This window comes from Harpegnathos saltator, unplaced genomic scaffold (assembly GCF_003227715.2).
Source record: "Harpegnathos saltator strain DR-91 unplaced genomic scaffold, Hsal_v8.6 scaffold144, whole genome shotgun sequence".
NCBI lineage: Eukaryota > Metazoa > Arthropoda > Insecta > Hymenoptera > Formicidae > Harpegnathos > Harpegnathos saltator.
Genome location: NW_020229922.1, coordinates 604,187 through 629,287, shown reverse-complemented (window position 1 = coordinate 629,287; position 25,101 = coordinate 604,187). Strand labels below are relative to the sequence as shown.

The 25,101-nt window shown below is 48.9% G+C and overlaps 1 protein-coding gene across 1 annotated transcript; it reads right to left on the bottom strand.

Annotated features, from left to right (window-relative positions):
* Nucleotides 1–20,114: 20,114 nt before the first annotated feature.
* On the bottom strand, nucleotides 20,115–23,413 carry LOC105191495 (natterin-3). The gene is made up of 4 exons (XM_011154937.3): nucleotides 23,217–23,413; nucleotides 22,218–22,417; nucleotides 20,404–20,547; nucleotides 20,115–20,297 (listed from the first exon to the last, which is right to left on the bottom strand). The coding sequence occupies exons 1-4, from the start codon at nucleotides 23,221–23,223 to the stop codon at nucleotides 20,211–20,213; spliced, it is 438 nt and encodes a 145-aa protein (XP_011153239.1). The 5' UTR covers nucleotides 23,224–23,413; the 3' UTR covers nucleotides 20,115–20,210.
* Between the last annotated feature and the right edge of the window lie 1,688 nt (nucleotides 23,414–25,101).

Below are 25,101 nucleotides of genomic sequence, written 5' to 3'. Positions count from 1 at the left end.
CGACACAATAGGGTGACTTTCAGCGGCTCTTCCGTCTCCTCCCCTGCGCCGCATGGGCGGGGGATATTTAATCCGTAGTTTTCATTCGTAATTTCACATTTTCCTCTGCAGCCTCTCTCTCCTCGGTGCCCGATTTCCCCCACCGGCTCGCCCCGACGTCCTTGCGCTCGTCGAGCTATCGGCTGTGTATTGTTTCCGCCTCTCTCTTTTATCCGATCTACCAGCAGCACGCAGGCCTGCCGCCGAATCCATAGGGCGACGATTGACGTGTCGATCGTTACGCGACCCTACAGATGTTATTACCCCTCTGTTCCATTAACTCCGGTCCGAATACTTAGCAGACCGATTCAATGGTCTATAAGGGTGTAGTGTGCTTCGTTCACCGCGCTGTAACGTCTGACGCGAGAACGACGCGAGTCTCATTCGTGCGAGCTGCCGAACGAGAATATATCGTGGCGCGATGTAAATTCCGCGTCAGGGACCGATACGCGACGATTCGTCGCGTTCAAGATACATAAAATATAGCATCGTACAGAGAGAGAGAGAGAGAGAGAGAGAGAGAGAGAGAGAGAGAGAGAGAGAGAGAGAGAGAGAGAGAGAGAGAGAGAGAGAGAGAGAGAGAGAGTGAGAGGGAAAACAGGGGCGAGTTATTCGGGATTTACCCGCGGTGGAAGGCTCACGGATCGATTCCGCAAGACAGAATTCTGCTCGCGGGACGTGTCGCGGAAATCGAATCTCGCCATAAGACACGCGGCCTGGCTCCTTTGTTCTCCCGTGTAAAAAGGACGGACGAGGACGACGCAACGCTCATGCGTCGAAGGGCCGCAAGGAAGTTCAGCGTCGGTCGTTCGATAACCCCAAGGAGGTACGGCTCCTTTGTCGAGGACTCAAGGACCATCTACTTCGCCGGTACGGTATAAGCGCAACTCCGTTCAATCGTTGGGAGCTTGCGAACAAATCGGACCGGATTTTTAGTTATATTTGATAACAACAAAACAAAACGAAGCATACGATGTTCAGCCTAAGAATGTTTGTAAAGCTGTCTCGTTATATATATCCAACATTATTTGCCGTCTTTCCAATATTTTTCTGATTCCACGTCTGTAAAGTGCATTTTGAGTCGATCAATCATCGACGACATCTCTGACGAGGTTTTCGCGAGCTCCGGAATAATTCCCGAAGAGCAACGATTACGAAAACTCTCGGCTCGGTCATGCAGACAAGTCCCCGGGTCGCGGGACTTCAGTGTACGTGAGAAATTATGCAGGTCGAGCTGCGGCACAAGTGCCAGCCAGCGAGCGCAATTGCCAGCGGCTCAATTAAAAGAAGGAGGAAAAGTAGCAGTGGCGACGATATTGAGATATCGCGCGAGCGTTATCGCTCAGTTAGGAGTCCAAGCCACCAACTTTGGAGCACACGGAGGTAACGTCCATTGGTCTCAAGGTGCCAATGCTACAGTGTCTATCGATCGACTTTGCAACGTCTGGAAGCGATCCTCAAGGACGCCCGCGAGGGAGAAGGGAGAGAGGGAGAGGGAGGGAGAGGGAGGAAGAGAGAGAGAGAGAGAGAGAGAGAGAGAGAGAGAGAGAGAGAGGAAAAGAGTGAGAAAGAGAGGCGAAGAATCGGAAAACGTTCGTTCATAATTCATGTAACGCGGTTACGATATGTAAACGAGTGCGATAAGCGAACGAGTCTATATAATTCACGCCTTACCCTCCGATTTACCATTCATGAATCATCGGACGCTCACGCTTCCGCTCGCAACCCCTGGCGTCCCCGGGCCATCCATTAATTCGGCGAATTAAAATTCATACCGAGTATTATCTGGCCGCGATTAACACGCTTTCGCGTATTAACGCGGCGAGGCTGGTTTATCGATGGCGACGACGACGACGACGACGACGACAGCGTCAGCGAGCGAGCGAGCGAGCGAGCGAGCGATCCGGGCCGATATCTAAACTCCCTAAGGATCTTTTCCAGCTCCTCCTGCCCGGCGACCAATCGCGGCGCAATTAACGTCCGCGCGTAATCCAAGTGCATACATTAGACGCGCATTCGAAATCACGGCGCGACCGCGCCGAGAATCCCCCATTACGGCGCCGGGTCGAGGCGTCGGGTTTATACCGCGGCCGCGATACCGTCAATCTCTCGCACCCAGCGGCCGTGCGCAGCAATACGCTGGCCAGCGCGGATCGTGAGAACGAGCGTTTGGCTGGCGCGCGCGTTAAGCCGGGATTCGCAACGATCGGCCGGGATACATTTCTCACATGCGCGGCTATGAGCGCGCAAACAAGCGTAGCGCAGCGTGTCGCCTGCCGCTCGCACAAAGGCTACCCTCGCGCGCTCATTATACCCGTGGACTCCCTCCCCTCTGTGCCCCTCTGTCGGTCTTTCGCCCTTTTCCTCGGGTCGCGAGTTCGTTTTTCCGCCCCTGCCGCGACCTTTCCAGCCCTTTCGCTTTCTTCCTGAACGTCGTAGAGAACACAGCGGCGCGGCGGCTCGTCTCGTGCTCTCTCTCTCTCTCTCTCTCTCTCTCTCCCGCGAGCGCGCGGCCGAGGGACACTTGACGGAGGGAGCACTTCCGCGGTGAGAACTCGCGCGTTCAGCCCTGAAACGTCGAGACAAAAGGCTCGCGATTGTAACTTTAATATCGTTCCGTACACACGATACCGGAGGAGCTGGCAGTTCCGGCGCAACTGCGAGCGCGCCACGTTACGCGCGTTTGACGCTAAATGTCCGATATGCCCAGGGCTTATGGAATAAAAGCGCACGCGACCATTTCGTGCGAAGGTAGGCAGGCAGGCAGGCAGGCAGACAGACGGGACTGGGAATTTTTGAGACGGTCGCGCAGCGTCGCTGACGTCAAACGCACACGTTCGAAGTGCGATCTCGCGTGAGCATCGCGGTGAGGTAAGCTCCGCTCACAATGGCTGTCGAAAGCGATGCAACGGCCGCGCCGCCGTTGGGGCGAAAGTGGGGCGCGTTTGTCTGCGTTAAAATTTCCAACATCAATTTTACGCATCAACCGCCCTTGGACGCGTCAAGCTCGAATGCTTCCACTATATATTTCTCGAATCGTATCTGTCGCCGCCGCGCCGCGCCGAGCCGCTGGAAAATTCATCGACGCGAGCGCGCCCCGTCCGACGTCCGATACGTGGGGTCGCGGCTGCATCTTCGTGATTCCGGGACAATTTAAATTCAAATCGCCGCCGCGAATCCGTGTATCGCGTCAGCGATGGGCGCTGTTGTTTCATAACGCGGATTAACATTGCGGGCGCGGTCGCGCGCGCGCGCGCACGCGCGCTTTCCGCTCCGAAATGTCCTCTGACGGTGTGTGTTTGTTTTCTTCCTCTGTAAATATCATTGGGATACCATCTAGCCCGGTTAATCAAACGCGCCTTCGCGGAAAGAAATGGACATGTTGAAAATTATCGGACGTAAATAACGAGCACGGGATCGCGCCTGCCGAGGTGTAAACATCGCCGAGGTCACGCCGAGGACGAGGAACGCGGTCGCTAGTATTTTTGCTAGCTCGAAGCCGAAGCACGAGCATGAGAAACAATATGTCGGTGTATATCGAGGAAGAGACTGTCTTAGCAGTGATTCGTTAAATTTTTTTTAAATTGACACTGCGCATAAATATTATGCACAAAGTATCAGATTAATATTCGTATAAAGTGTTGCAAAAGAAAGCCAGCTTCAGTGCAATCAGTATGATTTTTCATTCGTCAAATATATATCTTATCGATTATCAGTCTCAAGGTTTCGCGTATAATTTTTCGCAGAATATATATTTCCGCAATGATTAGAGAGGAAGCGAGCAGTGCTTCTCGCAATTCATGTTTTTATTAAACTAGATATGAACGCATATTATCGCGCACTATTTTTTATTATCTCTGGCCGAAAATCAATGCGATTTATGTATGAGCGTGCAACATAAAACATGACGCTTTCTGAGCATTTGATCGGCACACTCACCGACTCATCGTTGATTCCTGTGACTCTGCATCCGTCCAATGTCCAGTCTCCTCAGCATTCAAGACAAGTTTCTTTTTTCACGATATTTTGTCGCTTTTTCTTCCTCTTTGTTTATCTTTTCTCTTTCATTAATTTCGATGAGATTTAAGGAAAAGAAATGGCGAGACAAAGAAGCGCGTATATAGTCGCGTTCAAGAGATGAGATTTGTATCCCAAAAAGAAGTAAACACGATAAATTGCAACGTTCCGAGAATGTATACGTGAGATGCGATTCGCGTAGAATCAATCGCGAATGAAAATTCGCGTTTGGACAAGAGAGAAAAAACGAAAATGTTTTGTTTCGCGAATGGTAATTCGAAAGAACTCATCGGTAATTTCAAATAAAATATTATCGCTTCTGACACGCGTAAAAAATATAGAAAATTGATCAACTCGACAGACAAAATTTATCAAGCCAAATAAGATAAATAATGATGAATTTCACGTGCAATGGCGCAATTCTGATCAAATTTTAAAGGCTCGTCTACAATAGCTGTAAGAGTAAGACTGTAAGGCTGTAACGTAAGCTGTCAGCGAATGAAAATATTTCATTTCGTGTCTTGCAACCTTACAGCCTTACTCTTACAGCTAATGTAGACGAGCCTTTGGAGTAAGGCTGTAATGTTGCAAGACACGAAATGAAATATTTTCATTCGCTGACAGCTTACGTTACAGCCTTAAGCCCCTTGCACAATGCCAGGTAACAGGCAATAAGAATAAAAATAGGCCAATCACAATAGATTATTCTTGAAATAGTTGATTGTGATTGGTCTTTTTATTCTTATTGCTTGTTGCCTGGCATTGTGCAAGGGGCCTTACAGCCTTACTCTGACAGCTATTGTAGACGAGCCTTTACATTACACACTACTCGAAGCAGGAGTTATATTGATTGAATCGCAGCAAATAATTTTCCATATCTTGATTTCAATATAATAACAAATTAAAGCAAACTATTTACATCTGTATCTTCTAATGATTCAGAGTAAATATAAAAGAGAGAAATATATATTATATCTTAAAGATTTTGTTGTGTAATACGGTCATTGAAAGACACGATCTCCTGATTATTTCGAGCAACGTGTGAAAAAAGTATAATTAAATCGCATTGATTTTCTTGAGATGTTGCAAACACCCATCACCATAAAAATGTTTTTTCTTCTCTGACTCACCGATACACAGCAGACAGAGTCAGCCGCGTTCAGCTGCGGATCTGTAACAAAAAGTATAGTTTCGTTAGTTAAACTGTTGGGTTAAAAGTTAGATTAGGTTGAGTTCAATTCGCGGAAGCGCGCGCGCAGATACAAACGTTGACCCTTTGCCATTGTAATTCAACGGTTTTTATTTCAATCGCTCGGTTTTCAATCGTGATAAATTAAGAAGAAATGTACAAACGATCGGTGAACCTCACCTTCAAGCCGACTCTGCTCGGCCCGAATCGGATCCTCCGATGCGGCATCGGCGTCCGTCGAAACTACGTCCCGATAAGCTATCGCGTGGCTGCAAACTCCAGCAGATCTGTAACAAGAAACGAGTTTCCTCATTAGTATTACAGCGACAAATGTGCCCCGCATTAAGACTTGAACGAAGACTTGAAACTACAAATTAGCTTCTTCAACTTAACCAAGTTAACCAATAAAAGTTTACCTTTAAAGACCATGAAACACTGCTTATTGTTCAAGATGCTCCAGATCGTCACGCACGCACGCACGAATATTACACGTTACACGCGCGCGTACACTGTGATCAAGCGTGAAAATTCGGAAATTATTACGCGCGGCGATCCGCCGATCCGTCCGCCGCCGCGGCGTAAACAATAATGGAAACGGTCGTGGCGATTGTGTACTTATGAACATGTTGTTTTCAAAGTCGCACGACCTTGTCCCACCGGGACGCGTCTCAGAGAGTCCGTAACGTTGTATAAAACTTACCTTTTTAAATAAAAAGGTAAAAAAAGGCGCCAAGTACACACGTAACACGTATTGTGTTATTTTTAGAAATTTAAAATTATTTTTTTTAAGTTATATATGTAACATAAAATTTTACAAGTAAAATTTATAACTATAATAAAACTCTACAACACTGCTTTATAAAAGAAATGATATAAACGGCAATGTTTACGCTTTCAGTACTATGCATCGTACCGTATCTGAACATATATCTTTGGGCAATATAATTTATTATTTTCGTTATACAAGTAATAAGTTTGTACAAGTAAAACATATCTCTAACAATAAATTCTTCTATTGGATGCTATAAATAAAACTGTACAAAACTGTTCTACAAAAGAATGATATAACAAAACAATAGCATCAACTGAAAAACTCTACTCAACATCAACTCTACAAATGAGAGCGATTTGCAATCTGAAGATAAATATATCGAAAACTCCCAATGATACGCAGTCCGGTACTTCAAAAACAATGTCTTCATTATTTACTAGAACACTGAGTTTTATGGTTATTTTATTTGTTATTATAATAAATTAGTTATTATAACAATGCAATAAAAAATATTTAATGCAAAAAGTCTTGGCTTGTCTCTCTCTCTCTCTCTCTCTCTCTCTCTCTCTCTCTCTCTCTCTCTCTCTCTCTCTCTGCCTCTCTCGCTCTCGCTCTCTTTCTCTTTCTCGCATATTTCTACTCTTATATTCTAGCAATATTCTTCTCTCTCTTATTCTCTATCGCTTGCTCACTCGCATTCGTTACTTCTTCAGCGCGCTTGTGACGCCTCTGGTGTCGGAAAAGTGAGATGCACAATCCCCTCTCCTCTGCGGTCTAGCGTTTCTTACTTTCTTACTGAATCGAAATTTTCCGTGATTTGGACTTTATTTTAAAATATCTACATTTAGAGACAACGTACATAAAAACACACAAGGACACTTTTCTTTCTATTTTTTAAGGCTGAATCGATTAGCACTGAAGAAATCTCGATCGGTTTAGCCATTGCTGAGATATGAATATGTCACCTCGTTTCAACTCGCAGTTTCGCGTAATATAGGCACGGTATGCCTCGCGTTCGGGCGCAACTTTGTTGCGCTTGAACTTGGCGCGAGGCACTACCGTGCCTCTTGATATCGAATTTTTCGCGACAACGCCGTAAAACAGTTTACAGGTTCGAAAGAGCCGACGTCGTTCCGCGCTGATAGAATTTTTTCCCCGCGACATGAATGTTTCAGCCTCGCGAAAGTCGCTTAATTCTTTCGAGAATGCAAGCCCGGAATTTCTCGCTGTGGAAAACGACGCGCGCTCGTGTTTATGTAATCACGAGGGTCATTGAGAGAGAGAGAGAGAGAGAGAGAGAGAGAGAGAGAGAGAGAGAGAGAGAGAGAGAGAGGGAGAGGGAGAGAGAGAGAGAGAAAGAGAGGGGGGGGAGAAAGAGAAAATATTAATGGCAAATAAAAGTCCCATTGACGATCCTATTTCACTTCGGTAAGCGATGTTCACAACAATTGTACAATAACGTGCGCGTATCTAAAATGGATAAACGTAGTTTATCGCTCGAAAACCGGTTACACAGAGAAACGCGCCTTCATATCGGCATTACGCAGTCCGCGTCCTACTCTTCCGTTAAAACAATTAATATGCATGAGGCGGAATTAATCCGATTTACAACGAGCAAAAATAGCATAGTTCATCTCCTGTGGCGTAACTCGCCGTTATAGCTCGGAATGCGTCGTGTCGATATGCGAACACGTCTCACGCTATCTCCATCTCTCGCCACCCTTTTCGGCAAACGCAAACTGTCACCGAGTTAGGCGCGCAAGCAAGCCCGTTACGTACTAGTTTAGCTGCAATCAGCCGGATCAAAGCGAAAGAGACACTTCCTAAGGTCGAGCCTGCCAGCCTGTCTGCCTGCCTGCCTGCCTGCTTCCTTGCCTGCTTGCCTGTCTGCCTGCAGCTCGCCAATTTCGGCGCAATTTACATTCGAATCGCGAGCAACTCGACCTCGCGGCTACCAAGTGCGCCTATTAAGTGCAAACGTCGTCTGAAAGAGACTTCCGCCTCCCCCACGGAGGAGATGCAACGATAACGAGACTTGGACATCTTCGGTCGGCTAAAGCAACCACTACCAACGAGAGGGAGGGAGGGAGGGAAGGAGGATGGGCGCTTAATTAAGATCCGTCTTCCTCTTTTCCGACCCTGCCCCTTCTTCCACCCTCTCGTGCCGTCGCGGCACATGCGCTCGCGCGAGGGCGCAATCCACGCGGCCCTTCTTCTCTGCTCCCCTCGCGCACGACTCTCCTCGGGGATATTCGCGGAGCGACCGCCGTAATCGCATAGCGATCGACATCAAACGTGGGGGACGGAGAATGATGCGGATGCTCCCGCGAGTTTTAATGAGCGTTCGCGCAAAGCGAGAGCGCGACCTCGTCGCGAAGGAACGTCATAATTATTCAATTACCACGACGCTCGTAGCAAACATCGTCGCGATGGCCAGCTCGGGGAGAAAGAGAGATCACGCGTCGAGTTAACCTTCTAACCGCGCTTGAGTCTCCCTCGACCTGAGCGTGCTTACAAGATTGAAAAAAAAAATGATATTAAAGTATCGTCGACACTAAGGCGCAGCCTTGTGTCTTTTAGTCTCCGGTATTGCGCCACGTTTTAATGAATAATGTATTTATTACAAGTATGCGGGAATGTACGAGTGTCGCGAGCAAAATGGCGTCGACCGTGCTTGGAATTTTTCAAGGTCGCTCGAGTCGGAACACAGAGCCGACCACGGTTAGAAGGTTAAGGGAACGCGAAAGTTGTTATCCCAGTATCTCGCGCGCGTTTCCGATCGAGCCGAGAGTCACCCGTTACCAAACAATACATCGAACAAAACACTCGGTGGTCCTCAGACAAATCGTTCGCGGACGAGGAATCGTGAGAGGATCGAACGTTATCACTACGATACAGACGAGCCTCGACTCTCGCCGCGAGCGTTGCGGTGACCTAATGGCACGGGGGCCCTTAAATCCCTCATACATTCATAAAGACTGCCTGCGAGCAAACAAGCAAGACGGATCTCCGTCCCCTCCGGCCACAAAAGGGCCCGTTTACACCGAAAAAGATGGGCGGAGCGATATATGCGGGCTACCTTCTTTGTTCTGCCGTTCCCTTCGCTCTCTTATCGATTGCCTTCCACGTGACGGATACGAACGCACGTACGCGCGCGCGCGCGCGCGCATGCACGCACGCACTCCGCCACCCACACGGCAGATCAAAGTGCACGAGTGTTCATACACACGCATGTGTATGTGTACGTGAGTGGGAGCGCACGCGTGTTCAGAACGTGACAGCAGGCACGGGGCCGAGGGTCTTTCGCGTGTACATCTGGCACTTTCCGCCGATACCGCCCGAATCGTGTGTGCTGCCGCGTCACTCGAGCGTGGAATCTAGAAACCCGACGACGCGATTTCATTTCATTTGCAGTCGCGCGACCGTCCAGTCTGCGAGACAATACGGCACTTGGCTCTCCCCCCCTCTCTCTCTCTCTCTCTCTCTCTCTCTCTCTCTCGCACCGCCACCCGCCCGCGCAGTGTATCGTCTGTGGTGGATCGTCGCTGTCGCGCGATTTCTAAAGGGATCAAACGGGAAATTGCACACTGAGCGATTTCACCGACATCCGATCAACCGATCAGCCGCGACAGTTAACCGGCTCTTTGTCGCTCTCTCGCCCTTTCTCCCTCTTCCTACCTACCATTCTCTTAAAATCGCGGACGGTGCGTCGCGCTGTTGTCCGTTTAATTTCTGAATTCATCTCGCCCGATAACATCCGCTCCCGGCGGGGAAAGAAGGTCGACGATGCCGAGCACGGGTGGAAGGAGAACGCTGTGGGAGACTGCGGAGGCGTTGAGTTTTAATTTTTTTTTAAGTAGCCTCTCGGTCGCGTCTCGGGAGTGCCAGATGCGCGAAACCCGTAAAAGTGTCTGACAGTTGTCTTCTGGACGGCCGGGTACAGTTTCCGTGACACGAGCGCGCCGTGCGTGGAAAAAGCGAGCGGTCGGAGGAGAGAATGCGCAGGAACCGGACGACAAGCGATACTTTCTAACGAAAATCGTCGCTTCTTTTGCGAAACAACAGCCTGATCGGTAATTTAATCGCGCGCGACTTGTATGTGTGAAAAGATAGCGTGCAAAGAAAGCAGCGATCATTCCTGTAAGAACGCTCTCGTGTGTGTCAACGCACGGATTTCAACCGACGTTTCAAGTACGTTTGTATCTTCAAAATTTCTCAACCAATAATTCTTTAGCGAAAATTTTCAGTCTCAGTATACGTCGATTAGCGACAACCGCCGCTAATTGATAGCGCTCGCCTCTCCAGCGACCCTTCCCGCAAAAAAACTCGTGAAAAGTACGCGTAACCCAGATTTCGAATACGTTAACTCGTTTGTTCTTTTTAACTTCCCGGCCAAGCCGAGTACTCATCGACCATAAACGACACAAACCAATCGACTTTCCCTTTCAGTGTCCCTTTTTCATTACTGTCACCGGAGCGCCGTCGCAACGCAACTCCCCGCCCTTACATCTGCCTCGCTCAATGGGCCGTACTACGCAGCGTGCAAATCTGCAGTAAAAAAGAGAAACGGCAAGCTTTTCTTAAAGCCGACCGGCCTCGTTGCAGGGCTGGAGCTTTTTTCCAAAACCACCCGGAGCCACGCCCTTGAGCTGCTGGCGGAAGATCGTCACCTCGATCTATTGTTGCACCCCTTATGTCGCGTGTCGCCTCTCTGTGTGTCATACGAGCACCCCCTCTATTCGCCCTTCGTCATGCTAATTCTTCCGCGCGGCTCTCCCTACGAAATTGTATATGAAACGCGAGAACGATGCAGGCGATTTCTTTTTCACCTCTTCCCTTTCTTCCCTCTCTCTCTCTCTCTCTCTCTCTCTCTCTCTCTCTGTCCCATGGGTTTTGTCACGAGCGTACATCTGCGTGCGTGTGTGCGTGCCTATACGAAGTAATACGTATAATGGCTATCATTTCATTCATCACCGCACACTCTCATTCGTTCAGTGTGCACATATCATTAAATCCGCTGCGAGCGCTTTGTGCAAAAAGCCGGACGACAGAGCCTTCGTAAATCCGTTACGGCAGATAACATCATTCACGTTTCACGCTAATAAGCGGTGCGCGATGACGAGGAGAAGAGATCCGCAGGGGGCTCGAGAGAGAATGAAATAAAATTTAAGAATACCCCCCTCAGTGTTTTCCACCGGAGACTCTTACCTCATTCTTCCGACTAGATGACAACAATAAACATCCACGGTGAGTCTCCCCCTCTCTCTCTCTCTCTCTCTCGAAAGAGAGAGAGAGAGAGAGAGAGAGAGAGAGATTTCCGTTGCTCCGTATGCGCTGCTCATTACTCCCATTGTAACTCGTCAACCCAATAAATGACCGGAAATGAATCGGCCACGAATGCAGCGCCATCACGTTAATAACAATCGACCGGATAGTATCTCTTTACAATTGCGGATAAATATATAGAAAAGGGTACACCTTACCGATTTTTATCATCTTGAAATATATTATAAAGGATGAAATTCTGAGTGACTTTTCCTAATACAATTATATAGGGGTCGCTTATAGTTTCTGAGATATTTGACTCAAAAGTTTTATAATTGTACGTTGAAGTATATTTGAAGTAGACAAGCAGTTTTCATTCACTTTAAATATAGGAAATAGTACATATAAGCGGGAGAAGGGCTCCGTCCCTCCCCCGCACCCCTCCCCAAACAAATCCTAATCTAACCTAACTTATTGCATCTTTATATATTTTTAGACATTGTTGAAAAAAGTTCTCTTAAGATCTATCACCTAGCTCAACTTAATTTATTATAATATCTGCATATAATTAAGTGTTGTGGCTTTTAAGGAGATCTTTTCAACATCGCCCAACAATATATAAGGATGCAATAAGTTAGGTTAAGTTAGGACTTTTTTGGGGAAGGAGTGCGGGGGACGGGCGGAGCCCCTCTCCTGCTCATATGTACCGTTTTCTATATTTCTATATATACACTATGTTTGGATTAACTGTTTGGATAATACTGTGAATAACGTCAGCTTATGACATCTGGAATTTAACATCAAAATTCCAAAACTTTAAAGTCAAATATCTCCGAAATTATAAGCGACCTCCATATAGTTGTGTCAGGAAAAATCACTCAGAATCTCATCCTTTATAACATATTTCAAAATGAAAAAACCGGTAAGGTGTACCCCTTTCTATGTATATAAAGGGTGTCCCAAAATTCACGCAAGAAGTAATTTTGATAGAAAACACAGTTTTATGATTAAAAATTGTAAATTTTTTATTGATTCATAAAATATACAGTATAGGGTTATGTATGGAATAGTATATCGGGTAAATGGCCTCCACGGCTTTGCTGTCACATATGCACTCTTTTGTTGAAATTTTCCATGACCGTTTTGCATAAATGTGGCTGAATTTCGTTGATACAGCGCTCAATTTCCTCCTTCAAGGCGTGGGTGGTCGTGGGCTTGTTGGCATAAACCTTAGACTTCAAAAAACCCCAAAGAAAAAAGTCGGAAACGGCGTTAAATCGCATGATCTGGGCGGGCAAATCTGATCAGCAAAACAGAAAATTACACGACCAGGAAATGACTCATGCAGTAATTAAATTGTTTCTCGGGCTGTATGGCATGTGGCACCGTCGTCTTGTTGAAAGCACATGTCGTCCACATCCATATCTTGCAATTTAGGCACAAAAAACTGGATTATCATGTCGCGATAACGAGCACTATTAACTGTTATTACCTGACCAGCCGCATTTTCGAAGAAGAATGGTCCGATGATGCCTCCAGTCCAAAATCCGCACCAAACAGTGACACGTTGCGAATGCATTTGTTTCTCAACGATCACTCGTGGATTTTCGCTCGTGGAACCCCAAATGCGACAATTTTGTCGATTAACCAAGCCATCAAGGTGAAAATGAGCCTCTGAGTCGCTGAAGATGATTTTGTTCGAAAAATCAGCATCCACTTGTTGTTGTTCCATAATCCATTCAACGAACTCTCTTCGCTGTGGTCGTTTACCCGATATGCTATTCCATACATAACCCTATACTGTATACTTAATGAATCAATAAAAAATTTACAATTTTTAATTATAAACCGGTGTTTTCTATGAAAATTACTTCTTGCGTGAATTTTGGGACACCCTTTGTTTACCCGATTGCGCGCCGGGCAAGAGGAGGCAAAGCATCCTCGCGCGTCGAGACCTAACCTCTGTATTACGATGAGGCCATTATACGGCCCCGGCGAGAAACGAGGGCCTCCCTGGGCCGCCGCTGGCGCGACGAAGGCTCGAGCGAGCGCGTGCACGCGTGCAACCTCTAATGGCAGATGGTACGAGTTGCCCGCGTGCGGGGCAGCTGCAAGCGAGAAGGTCAGCACGAGCGACGGCAGGCAGCGAAGAGCAGAGGAAGGAAAAGGGAGGGCCGAGGAGAGCGAGAGAAGAGAGACCCCGCGGAATCGCGAGGACCGGCCGCCCAACCCCCCGTCATCCACACGGGGGCCCCCCTCTGCTGCCGCCGCTCGCTCCCCGGAACGCGGCTAACCTGTTGGCCGCGGTTGGGCCCGTGCCAACTTGGCAATTATTACGCTCGGGGGAAAAAGGTGGTCGAAAAACCGGAACGAGCTGATAGCCGACGTGTGCGACGCGTGAATCTCGTTAGCCGCGATGTGCGCCAGGCGCGAGCGCGTGCCTGTTGCGGATCATGATGAAAAGCTCGCGCTCGCGCTCGCGCTCGCGTCCGCTGGATGCGGATAATGGATGTACGTTAAGCACGCGACAGCGAGCCGTCGCGTCGCGTCGCGTCGCGTCGCGTCGCGTCGGTCGTACGTTTCGCGTTAGCCTCGCGCGCCGTCCCGTAGTTCGATGCGCGCAGTCTATAAATGGAAAATGCAGGCTCTGTCGTTTAGTAAATTGATTAGTACCGGTAGTGCCGTTTAATCAGTTTAGAACGGAGAGCGACGGCGCGGTCCGGGCGGAGCGTGCATCAAGATTTTCGAAAATTCACTCGCCTGTTCCGTCCATTTGCAGGAGCAACTGCTTTGGGCGTGACGTGAAGCGACGCGACGTGAGAGAGAGAGAGAGAGAGAGAGAGAGAGAGGTCGGCCCGACCAAGCCGGATTTCCCGAAGTTTCATCTCATTCGATTCTGCACTCGGACGTCTCGTTTCATTTCAGTTCGCAGATTCGAGCGATTCACTCGCCGCTGCTCCCGTCTCGCGAAAGTCTCGTTTAATCCTTAAATACACCGCACGGTTGTATCTAGGTTGCTACCGCCCGCGCCGCCGACAGGGGCGGCGAAGAGAAGAATTATAAATTTATGCGCGCCGCGCGCTTGACGTTTAACAACAAGGTAATCGTGTCGGAGTGAAACCAATGACTGGATCCCTCTTTGTAGTAAATGAACGTCCCGCAACGACGAGGTAAAGCGACGAGAAACGTTTCTGCGGCCATACGTGTTCGGCGCGCGCGAATTCATAGCCGTTCACGGCCGAGACTCGGGATTCATAAGGATTCGGTTTCGTTCATATTCATGGCTCTCTCGATGTATCAGCGATGTATACGAAAGATCGAGAGATAGGACAGAGAGAAAGATAAATAGAGAGGGGGGGAGAAAGAGAGAATAGCGACTCCTGTGTCGCTGACTCCTTTAACGTTCCGGCCGATAAAACGGGACTTTATTATTGCGCTATGTGTCGGAACCAGTCGCGACTGCAGTCCCATATGTATCGTACGGCCGTAGGCTCCTCCATGGAATCGGTGAATCCTCTGAACGAAACAGCAGCTGCAACGCTCTCAGCGCAGCGGGGAGAGCAGCTGTCCTCCCTCTCTCCCTCTCCCTTTCTCTCTCTCTCTCTCTCTCTCTCTATCTCTCTCTCTCTCTCTCTCTCTCTCTCTCTCTCTCTCTCTCTCTCTCTTTGTCATCCATCGCTTTCGGATCTGGATCCCGATTCTGGTTCTGGCTCCGGCGGCCGTATCTGCCGCGCCATATGGGTAAATTCGTCGATCGCAGAGGCCCGCAGCTTCCAGAAAGCGGATTTGCCTAAATAAAATAAACGCCGCACTTGCAACGGCGCGATCGTACGAAAATCGGCGCGAGTGAATCAGATCAAACGCGCGGTCTCTTTCAATCTCCATCTCGCAACAATGTTTTATCTTATTCGTTTCGGTCTTCGTTAGCGAAGCGTGCGTTTCACTTTGCGAAGCACGCGCAGAGAGAGGAGGAGAGAAAGAGACTCGGTCGATTTGCAAGAGGTGAATTTGCGATCCGCGACTTCTCTCTCAGAGAGGACTAACAAATCACGTTTTTTTCCATCTCACTTTTACATGCGAGAATTCAGGCAAAGGAATGCGCATTTTAAAAGAGTATCGGCGATGTTTGTAAGAACAAACGGTGTACGAATGAATGTTTCCGTGCAACGTTTCTATTCTATCCGTGTAACGTTTCCCCGTGTTGCGTTTCGACGATGTGACGACCGATACGATTGACGCAACCGCAATAAGCACGGATTTATCGAGTCGGTGTAGCGGCGATACACGCCGACAGCTTTGTTCGGGCCGCAGATACCGGTAAACAACGAAAAAAAAGGAAAAAAAAGGGAAAACAAAAAACAATGCGCGCACCAACGGACGGTACAAAGAAATTACGGTGACAACGATGTGGAAAACTGCAGACGAACGTGAAAACGATCGGCGCGTGGGTCTTTTATTTCGCGCGCGAACGCCGCGCGCTCATCTGCGCGTCGATGTTGCGAAAACCGGCGCAAAAAGTCAACTCAAAGGATTCTGTCTGCCGCGGAGACCTTAGGCGAGAGCAGTGTAATCGACCATTTGTCGCCGTTATTCGTGAGACCGGAACGCACATCCCCGGCGGAACGACGTCCCGCGTCCAGGTTGTTTCGTAATTTGCGTTAAACTTGCACATAATCGATATTCGGGATTCGCATAGAACCTGACTGAGATATTGGGTTTGTCCGGAAAGTAAAGTTGGGTTTTCTCAAATAGATGATGTCAGTTGCTTTTTTAAGCAGTTAACCTCATTCTAAACCAGAAAATCATTTTACATTTTCACAACGCACATTTCAAGCTTCACTTGAAAAAAAAAAAAGTTGTTCTGAAATCTGTCAAGTTGTTTTTGCTCGGCGTCGCATCGAAAATGTAAAACCAACGTGAGCATTTTCGTCACATTTTGCTTTTTTTATTACCGTAAAGGCAAACACGCAGCGCAAGCAAGAAAAAAATGGTGTGCCGTGTACGGAGAGGATGTGTTGACTGAACGCCAGTGACAGAATTGGTTTTTGAAATTTCGTCCTGGGAATTTCGCTCTCAAAGATGCACCACGAGATGCAACACGAGAAATTGCTGAGTGATTGAATTTATCGAATTCGACCGTGCATGAGCATTTGAAACAACTTAATTTCGTTTCAAAGTTCGATATTATTTAGGTTTCACACATTCTCAAAGAAAGAGATTTGATCCGTCGCGATTACCATCTGCGATTTGCCGTTGAAACGGCAGTGAGGAAAACGACCCATTTCTGAAGCGACTCATAACTGGAGATGAACCACGGATTGTGTATAACAATATTGGAACAGACGTGATGTGACCAGCTCAAAGCACATCGAAAGCTGATGATATCCATCAAAAGGAGGTGACGCTGCCTATTTGATGGGATTGGAAAGGAATGGTTTTTTCGAGCTGCTACCAAACAATCAAACGATTGATTCGAATGTGTATTGTCGTCAATTGGACAAACTGAATGATTCCATCAAGCAGATGGCCAGAATTGGCGAACGAGAAAAGGTGTTGTGTTTCATCATGACAACGCCAGAATTCACACAAGTTTAATGACGCGCCAGAGGCTGTTAGTACTTGGATGGGATTTGCTATTGCATCCACCGTATTCACCTGATCTGGCGTCATCCGATTATCACTCGTTTCGGTCACCTCAAAATTCTTTGGATGGTAAAAGTTTCGATTCAAATGAAGGTGTCAAAAACCACTTAATTCAGTCAATTTGCCAATAAGGACCAGAAGTTCTACGAGCGTGGAATCATGTTATTACCTCAAAGATGGCAAAGGGTGTTGGAACAAAATACTCAACAGAATAAAACTTTCAGAATAAAACTTTTCTTTCTATTAAAAATATCGTGTTTCATTCTCACGCAAAGAGCCGAGATTACTTTCCGAACAACCCAATAGATAGATAGATAGCAGGAAGCTGCAGAGACTACATCTGAAAAGCAGCGCGGACATTCGATCTTTGCCTAGCTTCACTCCTGTCGAAAACAGCCAGGCATGCCTGCCGTGCCTGTGAACAGCGGTAGAGGAATATAACTGAGCTAGCTCCTTTGTATCCTTAGGTTTGTTTTCTATTACCGAACTGGCTGCACTACTTTGCACATTACTTCTTTCTCCCCGTTTCTGCCAACAACAAGTCTCAACTGCATACCCGTCTCTTTTCAAGTTTCGAAAGTAGTTCAGCGATAGAAAACAAACCTCTTGTCTTCAAATCTCTCGTGAAAAGGCACGGTCCGTGTGTATGAGGCTATGCAGATTCAACGATCGCGAAAAAGGAATAATGACTGCAGTCTCTCCCTCTCTCATCCTCTCGCTCCCGCTCGCTCCCTCTCTCTCTCTCTCTCTCTCTCTCTCTCTCTCTCTCTCTCTATTCTCGCTCATGGGGAACTCACCGGTCGATACACCGTCGGGTTTCGAGCGCCCAGACCTAATTATCCGGTGCGTATCGCCGCTCTGTCATTGAAAATTTTCTCCGGCCGAATCCGGCCTCGCCCTCGGCCTAATAACGTCGCGCTCCCCTTCCACGTGCGCATCCTCCGTGGCGATTATGGCGTAACTCGAATACCACGCAAGGATGATCGCGCGCGCGTGTCGATCGACTCGCAACTACGCAACGGCGGTGGCGACGGCGGCAGTGAGGGGTGTTTCACCCTCTCCCGATCCCAGTTTGCATTGTCCGTCGATTCTGGTCTCGCCGCCAGCTGTTGCCATTTTTTTTTTGTCTCTCGTCCGCGTTCGCCCCCGGCTCCTTTGTCGTGCGCCATCCTCGTTCGTGCCAGCCGATCCGAGCCGAAATTAATCAAAAGGGGACGATCGGCCGCACGTGGACAAGCCACCCTCTTGCGCGCAGACGCACTCTTTTCCCCGATCAAAATATTAAATAGCGCACAGCCCCCCTTGACGATTCCGCTTCGAGGCACCGAGAGCCCGGAACAATAAGTGAGAGGGGTGGCGGACGAACCTGAGGAGGAGGAGGAGGAGGGTGAGGGGGAGGAAAAGAAACAGGAGAAGGTGGAGGGAGGCTAGCGAACGGCCACGTGCCAAGCATGGGAATATAATGCCGCAACGGCCACGTGCCCACCACCTATCGGGTGTACCGGCAGAAAACGACCACTGGTTGCGTCGTCGTCGTCGTCGTCGTCGTCGTCGCCGTCGCCGCCGCCCTTCCAGCTCTCTTGCTCTCCCTCATCCTTCCCTCTCCTCTGTCCGCTCTGGCGCGACGCACGGTGCACAATTATTTGCATTTGGGATTTATTTCCGGCGATTCTCAAAGCGAAGAGCGTGGAAATCGAATCGCCGCCGATGGGAAAACAGGCGACTGCGGTTCGCCTGTATTTATAGCCGCGATTAAAGCGCACACGTGGGGCGATCGATTCGAGTAGCTTCGCGGTTGTTACAGACTGATGTGTGTGTACACAAAGGTTCGCCGATGCGCAAAAACGCTGCGCTGTTTCGTAGCTTCGAAAAGGATATCGATCCTTTGCCACCTTACGTCGCGGTGCGAATTATTTACTCTGATTGTGCACTTTCTGTCCGCTCGCGTGGGAATTTGGGCTCCTCGCGAGTGCAGTCTCTCTCGTTTGCATCTTAGCTGCAGATAAAACGAGCTGGAATTTACTTCCCGTTGGCGTGCGTTCGCCGCGTCTCCTACTTTTCAGTGAAAATTGTCGGGAATAAGAGCTTAATGAGGGAGAGAGGCAACCTGTAATATAAAATTCCAGCGAAAACGACGGTATTTTCTGACTCACGCTCTTACGTTCGATACGATCTCGGCATCGTTCGCACGGGCGGATAAAACCGAGAGAGAGAGAGAGAGTGAGAGAGAGAGTGAGAGAGAGAGAGAGAGAGAGAGAGAGAGAGAGAGAGAGATGCGAACGACATGACGAATCGCGATTGGGTCATAACGCGCGCAAGTTACGATCCAGATTAAGAGAATGGGCCGACGCGACGCGGCGACGCGGCATTCGCCGGTCGTCGCACGTTCTCTTTCCTCTTTCGCGCATTAACTAAGGGGTCGATAAATTACTTCTCCCCGCATGCTAATAGAAGCCGAGTGAGGGTAGATAAGAACGCGATTCTCCGCCGACAACTCTGTAAAATTTTAATCTAAGTTCGACTCGCGGCGAAACCCCATCAACTGATACGACGACATGATTTAAGACTCGCGGCTCGCGCGCGATCGCGAGAGACGTATCGTCCGCTCATATTTCGCCGCTAGAGATGCGCAAAAAAAAAATGAAAAAATAAAATAACGATTGTGTCAAGTGGAATTTCTCGCGTGAATAGCCTACATCGTGAAAAAAAGAGAAAAACGATATTAGAAACAAAAGATAAATGGTTTTACAGAAATTATAGATATTCCCGACGGCGATTGTACTTTTCTTCTTTTTTATCTGATCTTTCTATTACGTCAACGACGGAAGTCGTCGTTACTTTCATCAAATCACCGATCGCAATTTTCGCGACGAGGCTTGAATCGATTATTTGCTCGCTCGCGGTAATCTCGCGTAAGTAGCTTAGCCGCCAAGCAACGTTATTACACGCACCGTGTCATTATTAAGATCTCCGTTCCAACGTAAAAAGTAACAGCGGCGACGTGCGTATGTGCTTGTTACGCTAATCACAGTAGCATTTAAATAAACGCGGCTGTGAAATAATTTTCCAGTTATTTCACCGCAATTATAGCCACAGGCGCACGAGTACCAAACACTTGTCATCTGCGTACATAGAAAAATCCTGCGTACGTAGAAAAATCCTGCGTAGATACGAGACGCACAAGGAACGTTGAGATCGAAAACTTTTATTGTCACGTAGGAAGATATGCTTCGCTGTTTCACACAATCAATTATTTTACAAGCCGGCCGGTCCGTCTCTCTCGAGTCAGAATTGCACCAAAACCTCGTAGTCCCTGTACGAAATCTCCTTGCCGTCGTACGGAATGTACAGGCAACCGTGGCTCCTGTGAACCTGCCGGACAATAGACAATCTATATCCCTCATCGGCTCTCTTGTCGTTCACACGAACGCACGGCCGCCGCAAGTTCCGGCTCGACCGACCGCGACGTTACTACTACCTTTCCTACGCAGGGCACGCCGTTGTGATAAGCGCGGCCGACGTACAGCATTTCCCCGTTCGAGATCCTGCCGGCCTCCACCGCGTGGTCCGGTACGTGACCGTGGCTCGAATGGATCCAGCTGAAGTGGGCGGGCATCAGTACCTAAAGTAAAAGCGAGCATTTTTCCGAGTGATCCGCTGGCCGGGTCCGATCAACGAGTGCGAGCCGCGCGCGAGGCACTCGAGTCGGCCGACACGAAAAACCGTATACTCTTCTCGCGCACCCTTCCGGCTCCACCCAAGGCAAATAGATTAAGCCGGCTATCCGACGGCGCCGCGCTCGCGCGCGCGACTACAGGCGATAGCGAGAGGCGGCTCGTGTAAGCCGAACCAGAAGAAATTGATTCGGACGTGAGGCACGATCGAGTGCACGCCACGGCAAACAGAGGGTTCTCGCCTAATGCGCGGGATCGCGAGGAGGGTATTCCCTCCCCCTGCCCCTCCCCCTTCCCCCCCCCCCGGTGCCGTGTCGAATGCCGTCCAAATCGATACCGAGCGCCGCTCCTTCGCTTTTCCTCACTTTCGCTCGTCCGACCGTAGCCGGGAAATCGCCGGAAGTCGTCCTGCGGGTATCTCAGCGACGACAGCGACGACGGCGACGACGGCGCGGCGGGCGGTTCCGCCGGTTACGTCGATCGATCGATCGACAGGTGCGCGATGCCTCGGACGCGACCCGGTTTCGCGAAAGAGCGGCGAATACGCGCATTGAAACGTCGAGAGCAAAGCGGGAGAAAAGAAGAGAAAAGCGGTGAAACACGCGCGTTCGATATCGCGACGTGTGGATTTTATCTATCCGCGAGCAATAACGCGCGCACATCGTAAGCGCTCGTAATCTTATCTCTCGCGCGTCCAAACGAGATGCGCAGCGAACGCGGACGAGTTACGCAAGCGCTCCGCCCGTAGGAATGCAACGATAAATCGATAATACCGACGTATCGATACGTCGAGGGGCAAATATCGAATATTTATCGATATCCTTTTGTCTCCGATAAGATCGATATATCGATATGAAATTTTACTGATATTTCGGATTTCTCGGTTACAGCTCTGGGGGCGGTTCTATTACGGTTCTACGACCGAGATGTAAATTACATAAGTGAGTGAATTCACTGGAATATAGTATATTATGTAATTGGTCGATGTCTAGTAAATTCGTTCATTTTCATCATTTTCTCCTGAATCGTTCGACCGTAATAGATCTCCCGCTCCATGTATGCGGTGATCTCCGGCAAACGACTGCGGTTTGTTATATATTTTCTAATAAGAATATGACGATAAATTATACGAAGATAAAAATTTTTGAAAGATCTTTTTAAATTTTTCGCGCGTACCCTTTATACGCGTACCCCTGTATGTATACATTTTTTTGTATATAAATATTGATATAAATATCGATACTTTTCGATATTATCGTTATTGATGCTTCTGAATGACGACAGTGTCGTTATCGATACTTTGAGAAATCGTTGCATCCCTATCCGCGCGGGGTCTTAAATTCGCTTATTAACGCGCAAGAGAATAGCGAAAGCGAGATCCCGTCCGATCCCGCGCGGGACCTGCCGAGGCGTACGAAAGCGCAGCTTCGTGAGCCTTGCGTAATCGCGAATTAATTGCGGGGAACAGAGCGCGAGCGTCGGAGGAGGAAGGCCCGAGATCGACGAGCGAATTTCGCGAAGGGACGCGACGCGGCGTGGACGCGCGCGTCCAGCGGAGGAAATCCGCCGACGAAAGTGAACGTCGATCAAATTTCTCCGCTCGCGCCATGAATTATACCTCAAAGTTGTGCTTCGTGTGCTCGGCGCCTCCGTGTGCCACGTAAGCGACGCCGTGTTCCGGCTTCACTTTCGCCGGCAACATGTCACCTTGGTGCATGGCGCGTCCCACGACGAGATTCGAGCCGTCCAGATCCCTCCCGACGGAGATCATCATGTGAGGATCGGCGTAGGGCATCGGCCAGCGCACCCATTTGTACCCTGCGACGGGAACGATCCATGTTTTCGCGCGATCGTTATTTTCGTCGAGCCGTCCTATCGCCGACTCTCGCGGATGATTAATCAGCTGGCGGTAATAGCTCGCGTAAGTAGCATAATCGTTATTTACACACACACACACACACACACACACACACACACCATGTCGTCATTATCAAACGACTTCTGTGGGCTTTCCATCCGGAAAAACCTCTTCTCTTTTCTCGAGCAAACTAACGGAATCTCACTTCCGTGTATCTTTTTCGGTCGGTATCTCTTGTCAGTGAATCGCACCGTGACAATAAGTGGCTGAAAGATGCGTAAAGATGAAATAACCACATTGCAGCTCGAAAACGCAGGAGAGGCTTTGGCACACTTGACTCGTTATCGAGAAGAAGCGACGAGCAAGAATGTACCCGAGACGTTATCAATCTCGTGTCGTCAGATAGCCGCCGTATTGACACGGCTATCGCTCCGGCAGGTAACGTATTGCAACAACGAGTCGATTCACCGTCACTTTCATACATAGGTATTCATAGTCGAGTCTTATATTTAAGATCGTCTTAAGTTCACCTTCGGATACCCTGTAGCCAATGAAATAATTTGTATAGTATCTGTAGCTGAACTTAAGACGATCTTAAATATAAGATCCGACTGTGAATACCGGCCATATTCCGTCAAGTGTCTTCTAAAATTGCCCGCGAACTTTGACCCAACCACCGAAATCGGTACCGACTTTTAATCGTACTTTCAGCCAATTATTCCCAAAGGTCGATGTTACGCTAATCGATGTCGCTCTTACCGGGCATCGCTTATCCCCTCGATCGGACCTCGTGGACGCACTGACGTGTTGCGACGGACAATTCAGCGACACTGATGACAGTTCTCGCGTGGCGAAGCGTTTCGTCGAGCGGTTTATCACCGAGTGTTGATACTCTGGGCGTTAGCGAACTCGATGCCACATTCTCGCTTTCCTTATCGGTCTTATCGGTAACGCCGGTTACGCCGAAAGCCGCATGTACATCACACTAAAGTCTGAATTCGCGGCGAGACACACGCATTTCTTCGCTGCCATTCATTCGTCATGTTACGTAACGATCTTGTCGCGCGGTAATATTCCGAATATTACGATGACTCGTGTCGATTTCGCGATTTCTCCCACATTCGCGCGCGCCGGAGTTCCGACGATTCGAGGATTTCCGCGGACGCGTATCTCGTTAGTCACACGACCGTCGACTCGTTCTCGATAAGACAAATCGATGAGCCTCGTACGTTTACTCGATAACTCGTGACTCGGCGATGTTGATCGAGCCGAGCAATGTGTTTTTCATTGATTTCCAGCTCGCTCATTTAAGTCCAGCCTCGCTCCGACGCGGCACATTCCAGCCAGATTTTATCGCGTCGAAGTAAAAGTGGATTCTCGGACCGGGACGATTTATCGCGCGATACGAATTTCGCGCAATTTCGTGGGAGAAAGAAACCTGGGCGAAATGTTAAACCGTAAGATTCTCGGACGAAAATGGGAGAAGCTCGAGCGAGCGGTGCTCGGCGCGTCGTTCAAACGTCGCGAAACATCGCGAGCGGCGGCGGCGGTGAAGGAACGAACTTTCTCGTTCGCGCGCAGCAGGAAGCGAACGATTTGCCGCGCTCATCGACTCCGAGCGAAAAGAGGCGGCTCTTACGTATCGCCGTCGTGCAGAAACACGCGTTACGTCCCCGCGATTCGCGCTTCGGGCGACCGCGCACCGGGTGCTCGCTCATTATCGTCAGGTGGAATCGTGCTCCGAGGCGCGTATTGCGTAATGAGAGAAAATACAAGCGCGGTCCGGCTAGAAAGAACGAACGAACGGAAAAGGGGACGAGGATGGCCGGAGGTGTACATCCACTTGTCGTAACGCGAGGAGGATCCTCCGCTCGGCGGAGGATGGATGAACGAGGTCGGAACGCGAGGAACACGTCGCGGTGTAATTATATTCAAACTACATAAATATTTTATTTTCCGGCGGAAAGAGAAAGAAAGAGAGAGAGAGAGAGAGAGAGGGGGGGGAGGTCTATTGTATCAAGGCCGGTGAATATTCACGGTGCGCGTCAAAGTTACTCGACGAGCCCAATCATGACTCCATGAATTTTCGATTATTTACCAATGTGCACTTTTTCACGCGGAACATATCGACCCGAGCTGTGCCGAATATAACAGGTTGCGAATACGAATCTGTAATTAATTGAAGCCTTAATCAGAGATTGTAAATGATTCACACGGCTGCGAATATCGGCCTGAGTAGCCGTGCGAGCGAAACGCGCGAAATCGACGACAAGCACAGTCGTAGCCTCTCGCGGCAATCTAATCGAGATCGCGCGATATCAGATTATCAGCGACCCTTTTAAATACGCAATACCGCCGAGAGACTCTCGAGCGTTACGTGGAGATCTATAATTGCGATTGGCGAAAACAACGATGGCGCGCGGGAATACTCGTCGCGCTCGTTGTTTCCGTTAAAGTCGCGATAATGTTAGCAAGACGAAAGATTCTTTCGCCAGAATCACCGTGGCCAAGCTCTTCCGATCGTTGATCCGTACTTAATCGCGGCATAGATAATGCCTTTGGAGCAGAGACGGTCTAATGAGACGTGTAATGAGCGCTCGCTCGCGCCGCTTCGAGCGTGAAAAAAGAGGCGAGCATTCGAGTC